The sequence below is a fragment of the Rhagoletis pomonella genome, unplaced genomic scaffold (genome assembly GCF_013731165.1).
Source record: "Rhagoletis pomonella isolate Grant_MI unplaced genomic scaffold, Rhpom_1.0 Rhpom_scaffold_00013, whole genome shotgun sequence".
Lineage (NCBI taxonomy): Eukaryota > Metazoa > Arthropoda > Insecta > Diptera > Tephritidae > Rhagoletis > Rhagoletis pomonella.
In genome coordinates, this window is record NW_023458567.1 from 14,709,992 (window position 1) to 14,716,197 (window position 6,206).

The following is a 6,206-nucleotide window of genomic DNA, read 5'->3' on the forward strand; positions in this document are numbered from 1 at the left end:
AGACATTTATCAGTATAATATGGAAAGTCCCTCTTGTTTTTTATAAATCTTATAAGGTTTATATATATTTTATATGAAGAATTTAACTTTAGTGTTAAAATACATTTTTAGTTGAAACATTTTTGCTCACTTAACTAGTTTCTGGCTGGAAGGTAATAGTGTCATCTTTAAAATTGTGCACATCATCATACCATATATCATCCGATGAGCCGGTTAACGCTGCAAGCTCGTCTTCGAATGTTGTGGGGAAAGGTGGTGAGGTTTTTTGTTTTCGCAGTGGCAATATAGTATCATAAATGTATACAAGGCCATTGGTTGGGCCAGGTATGGCGCTGCCTTGCACCCACATCACATTATATTTGGTGTTGAGGCGCCATATACGCATACCTTTCGCAATACGCCAGCGGTTGCCCATATGTCCAGGCATTTTGGTACCCGGCCAAACGCGGCCCTTCTCTCCACCACCACCAATATTACCAGGACGTCGATGTGTTTTCGTAACACCGTGCGAGGCGGGCATGCCCTTAAAACCGTGACGCTTTACTACGCCTTGAAAGCCGTGGTCCACGCTATGTGAAGTAGATTAAAGGGTTTATTTGTACATTTTAATTGAAAATAAAGTCGTATGTAATTTATAACTCACGTTTTGCCTCGTACATCTACAAAATCACCGACCCTGAAATGCGCTACATTCAGCGGCGTGCCCGCTGGTATTTTTGCCTCTGGAGAAATTATAAATCGCGCCAGATTACGCTTTGGCATCACACCCGAGTCACGAAAAAGTCCACAATACTCTTTGGTTAGGGTTGAGGGATCGACTGATTCGGCACCCACCAGTAAACAGCCATATTTATTAAGATTGGCCACCTTGGGTCTTTGCGCTGGCTGATATTCGTGAGGAGGTATATAACGTATGACATGGTTGTCCACGACCTGCAGCAAGGTAGTACGGATACGCTCGCCACTTTTTAACCAAAGTGGATATTGACCAATTTTTCGCGCTATAAGGCCACTGCGTCGTGCTTTCTCGTGCCATGGTTGTCGCTCAAATTGTTCTGTTTTAATCAAAGTCGATTGATCGTAGGAAGATACACCTTTTATGAGCGCTGGGGGACCATATTTATCTTTTATAACTTCTTTCAGAAAAGACTTGTTTTCACCGCTTATTGTTGTGTCGCGAGCCTATTTATAAATCGACGTAGATACATTATTTAATGGCATCTAAATGTTTACACATTAGATATACTTACCAATCTTTCTTTCCGTACAAACCAGTAAGGGTTCCTCAGGCGAGGTCTTGTTAAATGTCCTTTTTCACGCACTTGTGTAACCGCCACTGGACTCAGCCTATAGTGGTTCGGTGATAGAAATTTGAGGTTAGATTTATGGAGTACATTTTTATATAGTTAAAAACTTTATTATTATATCAAACTTACCGCAATTTGTTTAAATCAATTATGAGCGTGCGCAACATTTTGTTTATAATAAATTACGCTGAATTATAGTAAGTTTCTATTCATCTAGCAATGTTTTTCTTTTGGAGCAGATGAGCGAATCCACAATCACGGTTGCCACCTTTTAAAAAAATCACTAACTGAAAAAACAACCAAATCGAAAAAAAAATCTTATCCACTTATCTATTACAATGAACGTAAAAGTATAAGAAGAGATACATTTACGTTCTTTGTCTATAACAAAAAGCAAAACTTATTACAAAAAAAAAAACAAAGATTCAACAATTTTATTGAGCTCGAGGCCGTTTTTTTAATGCAAATCTTGTGGAAAAACAACATTGGCTGCATTTCTTTATTCATTCTGAACGTTTGGAATAAACTTTTTTGTTTATTAATTCTTTAGAACGTTCCTGATGAAACGTTGACGTATATTTCCAACGCATTCTGTTTATTCCGGCTGTGAAATGGGATTATCCGGAATGTATAAAGAAACGCAGCCATTAATTTACATTTCGGTAGAAATTATAGCTGCGATTTCAGAAAACAAAAATTATTGAAACTATTGACAAAATCAAACTTTAAAGGCCCGTTTACATACAAGTTGCGTTGGGGCTAGCGTCGCTTTGACAGCAGCGCTAGTAACTGATGAACTTCCAGCTCAAATACAAAATTGTGAAAACGTTGGTACCTTCAAAAGGCTGCTACTTGATCATTGTAGAACATTGGCTATCAGATAGAAACTAGTCCTTTCCATCCGTACTAGCTGGGTGACTCTGGATTTAGTCCATTCAGATCACCCATAATATATGAAATAAGAAGGTCGGCATGGAAACTAGTCCTTTCAGTCCGATCAAATAGCACGACTCTGGATTTCGTCCATTCAGATCGCCTGCCGGTAGAGAAGTTTATAAGAAGCGGCTTGGAAACTAGTCCTTTCCAACCGCTCAGTTGTGGCGGCTCTGGAAATTACACTCTTAGACCGCATATCGTACGTGATATATTTACGGTACTGCTTGGAATCCCGTCCATTCCAACAGCATCGAGAATATGCTATCTTAGTTAAATATACATACTATTATATAGCTTAGAAGGAAAAGTGTAACAGGTTAACTTATTTTAAGCATTAAATTTAATTCAAATGTATACACGTGAATGTATATAGGTCAAATGACTATAATAAATAAATAAATAAATAAAAAATAACGCCCGTGCTTGCTACAATGAACACTTAGCAGCAAATACTTTGCTCATTAAATTAACATACTAGCAAATTAGAAAAAATAAAAGAAAAACAAATAAAGGAAAAACAATCAAGTTTGGTTGGGAACAAAGAAGAGTGGCAACCGTGTCCCAATCATTACAAAAGTTGCCAGCCTTTTTTTAATTGATCTAGAGTAAAAGCAAATACAATTAAGGTGCGATTTTAGATAAAAAAAAATTGTAATATCAATTGCTGAGCTTTTAAATAAATTTCAGTTTTCTTAACCTACTTAATTACAGATTTTATAAAAAAAAGATTACAATTAGAAACATCGATTGTACACATTCCAACACTGTGTTGTATTTTGTCAGCCACTGAACACCCATGCGCATTGTTTTTGTAGCGAATCACTTGCCAAATTTTGACATTAGTTCGGTTGAAGGAGGAGCAGCTGTAGAATTTTTTATTTTTTACTTGGGGAAAAATATATAATTTCAGTTATTAGTTAAGAAATATAGAATATAGCTAAAGAATCGTACAATTTGTAGCGTCCACAAAATTTTATATATTTTGTGCAAACATAGAAAACGTAACGTGCAATGGCCGGAATGAATAATTATTCAACATTGATGTGAGCCAACCAGAATATAAATTTTGTTTCGCAATGGATTGCAGAAGTCACAATTTCAGCTAACGTTCTTCCGTTTGCAGGTACGCGACAAACCAAAAAAATGAGGACGATGACAGTGATGAGCCCGAACATCAAACGCGACTACGTAATATTTATAGTGCAGGTCAGGTGCAGGGATCAATGATGGCCACATCAAACGTTACAACTAGTGCTAGTAGTCATGTGCCACCAAACACATTAAATTTACAACGTTCACACATACAGTAAGTGGTTATTGTTTCCTAAAAAAAAAATTGGTAAAAATTAAATATTCCATTTTAAGTTTACCGGTACAAGATGACCGCCATACACAAGCCTATCTCGACAGTTTGGCCGGTTCCGCACATGACGTGACGGCAGGCGGTTTAATAGGAATGAAGTATGTCAACTCAGAGCGTGATCTCTCATTACCATTAGAAAAGCATAAAGCGCTCGAAAACTACTATGACAGTCAAGAGGATGGTGAGCTCTAACTTATAAAGATAAGCTAAATGTTTGTATTAGTTCGTACCCACCATTGATGTTCATTTTCAGTTTTGTTTTGCTAGTTTAAACTTGTTTCTGGTTTTAAATATTTATTGTTTGTTTACGTTCTAATTTGCTGTTAAGCAAGACCCACATTCTACAGAGGCTTTGTCGCTGATGGCGGCTATAAAGATGAAGCAGGTGTTACACGTACGTAGAATTTTGCTAGGCATTTGTTTATGGGTTGTGTGTGCGAGAAATTATAAGAATTGAACTAAACGCATGTAAAATCAACTTTTCTGTACACTTGCCTGACAAAACAACGTAAAGAGCTCTTCTCCTTACGCATTCCCACTTTTTTATTGGATAATAACAATGTATATAAAGTTGAATTTTAACCACCGTAAATCTATTTTTTTATAGAGATTTCCATTCGGAAGTATCTCGGCATAGGTGTTCAATGGGTCAGCTTGGTTACCGAAAATCTGCTCAGTCACCCTTTTATCGTATTGCGCAGACAATGCCAAGTTTACAATGCTTCCAAACGGTATAGTAAAAAAAAATAAAAAATTAATCAATGGTTATAATTTTTATGTATACTCGTAGTTATCATCTGCATCCATTTGCACTCGTGCCCAGCATTATACACCTGCATCGGCGGCAAGGTGTCACTACGCTGTGGAAGGGCCTAGGCAGTTGTTTGCTAGTGCGTGGAATGTCGTTGGCTGTGGATGATGTTGTATCAAAAATTACCCAGTGGCCGAAGTAAGCGATTTGTTTGTTTTGTGAAATGTTGCAAAATATACCAATGTGTTGAGTTTGTAGTATTACTTTTGTAATTTAAAACAAATGTTTTAGGCTACACCTTTTAACATGTTATTTATTTGTCAGGGAAGTGGACAGCCGGACATCACTTAAACGATTTGGTCAACATTTAATTTTGAAATGGTTTGTAGTTTTCAATGAGAATGTAAAAGTGTTACACTTATAACTATTTCTTAAACTTGCTTCAGCGTGAGCATTGCCATTGTGATGCCCTTTTATTCCGCTTCTTTAGTGGAGACGGTACAAAGTGATATAGCTAGCGAGAAACCCGGACTCTTTGATGTCTTCCGGGAAGGCAGTTTACGCTTGCTGTATTGGAGCTCACCACAAAAAGGGCGTATGTTGCCTGCGTGGGCTTTGATAGGCCCTTGCATGTCCGTGGGCATTACCAAATATCTGTTTGGGTAAAATAAAATACAATACACAATTAAAAAATATCTCATTTCGTATACATCTCCTTTAGACTTGTTATCAAGGGTATTTCATCGCGTATAATGCGTCGACGCATTCAACAAGCCCAAGAACGTAAAGGTGCAAAATATAAGGATGACTCCTTGGAGAATCAAAATGTTGAAATTTACTCGAATCTTATTTCAATGCTAACAACAGAAATTATATTCTATCCCTTTGAAACGATTTTGCATCGTATTCAATTACAAGGAACACGCACTATTATTGATAATCTGGATAATGGCTACGCTGTTGTGCCTATACTAACCAATTACCAGGGCGCTATCGATTGTTATCGCACCACTGTGGCAACAGAAGGGTTTTCGGGTCTCTACAAAGGATTTGGCGCCATTGTTTTGCAATTTGCTGCTCATATTGCCGTTATAAAGCTTACAAAATGGGTAGTTACACAGATAACAGAAGTGGTTTCCAGTCGGCCACCACAAAAGGTGATGCAATATTATAATTTGGATCGTGGGCTCGCCTCGAATTCAACCACAATTTCACCTAGTCTTAGTTCCAATAGCGAGTTGGACGTGCAAAGCTTGGGAAATCACTCAGTGGATTAAATTATTTTGATGTGATTGAAACTTAACGACTTCTGCGTACTTATACGTATTCACGGAAAAAATCATGATATGTGTTATATATATATACATAAAATAGATAAAAACTGCTTTCTAGTTACAAGCAAAAATTACACAAAATTTAATAATAATATTGTATTTAAACGATAGAAGTAGCTAAATTGCATGATTATGTATGCAGCATTAATTAGAACGATAAATAATGTAAATTTTGTTAATTTTAAATTAAAATCGACACATATAAAATAATAGCGCGATGAGTTTTCATCTTTTTTGAAAAGTTAAATTCACCTTAATAGTTTGTTATAATTTCGACACCATGCGCGTACGGCTTAAGGACTGGTGAAAATTTTTAGACAACGTTAAAGCTGAAATTAAAGCGCAGTTAGTCAACGACGTAGCGTAAACGTAGGTTGACGTACGTAGCAGCATATCAAACTTACTGTTGATTGAGAGAGATAGAAGCAACGGCAACGTCACCGCCATGCGGTGGTGAGTTTTCGGTTACACGCGAATCCCATAAGGTAGATCGTGTCTGCGTTAACCTACGTCTA

General features: G+C 37.0%; 2 protein-coding genes across 3 annotated transcripts; one reads left to right on the forward strand and one right to left on the reverse strand.

Annotated features, from left to right (window-relative positions):
* Positions 1-47: 47 nt before the first annotated feature.
* On the reverse strand, positions 48-1,588 carry LOC118748860 (39S ribosomal protein L3, mitochondrial-like). Its single transcript, XM_036483570.1, has 4 exons — positions 1,437-1,588; positions 1,251-1,347; positions 644-1,182; positions 48-569 (listed from the first exon to the last, which is right to left on the reverse strand). The coding sequence occupies exons 1-4, from the start codon at positions 1,472-1,474 to the stop codon at positions 131-133; spliced, it is 1,113 nt and encodes a 370-aa protein (XP_036339463.1). The 5' UTR covers positions 1,475-1,588; the 3' UTR covers positions 48-130.
* Positions 1,589-3,001: 1,413 nt separating this feature from the next.
* On the forward strand, positions 3,002-5,844 carry LOC118748857 (solute carrier family 25 member 46). 2 transcript variants are annotated; one of them, XM_036483567.1, is made up of 9 exons: positions 3,002-3,286; positions 3,367-3,549; positions 3,609-3,787; positions 3,935-4,000; positions 4,214-4,337; positions 4,397-4,555; positions 4,682-4,738; positions 4,804-5,019; positions 5,079-5,844. In XM_036483567.1, the coding sequence occupies exons 1-9, from the start codon at positions 3,255-3,257 to the stop codon at positions 5,632-5,634; spliced, it is 1,572 nt and encodes a 523-aa protein (XP_036339460.1). In that variant the 5' UTR covers positions 3,002-3,254; the 3' UTR covers positions 5,635-5,844. The 2 variants fall into 2 exon arrangements, with proteins under 2 accessions (XP_036339460.1, XP_036339461.1); XM_036483568.1 differs by lacking the exon at positions 3,935-4,000 and having other exon boundaries at positions 3,255-3,286; positions 5,079-5,634.
* The last annotated feature ends 362 nt before the right edge of the window (positions 5,845-6,206 follow it).

What these genes read in the sequence shown, in the direction of transcription:
- LOC118748860 (XM_036483570.1), bottom strand. Translation starts at nt 1,474, where the DNA reads ATGTTGCGCACGCTCATAATTGATTTAAACAAATTGCG. An exon ending in ATTGATTTAAACAAATTGCG is followed by an intron (nt 1,348 to 1,436) that starts GTAAGTTTGATA and finishes GAACCACTATAG; the next exon opens with GCTGAGTCCAGTGGCGGTTA. An exon ending in GTAGATGTACGAGGCAAAAC is followed by an intron (nt 570 to 643) that starts GTGAGTTATAAA and finishes TACTTCACATAG; the next exon opens with CGTGGACCACGGCTTTCAAG.
- LOC118748857 (XM_036483567.1), top strand. Translation starts at nt 3,255, where the DNA reads ATGGCCGGAATGAATAATTATTCAACATTGAT. An exon ending in AATAATTATTCAACATTGAT is followed by an intron (nt 3,287 to 3,366) that starts GTGAGCCAACCA and finishes TTCCGTTTGCAG; the next exon opens with GTACGCGACAAACCAAAAAA. An exon ending in ATTACCAAATATCTGTTTGG is followed by an intron (nt 5,020 to 5,078) that starts GTAAAATAAAAT and finishes CATCTCCTTTAG; the next exon opens with ACTTGTTATCAAGGGTATTT.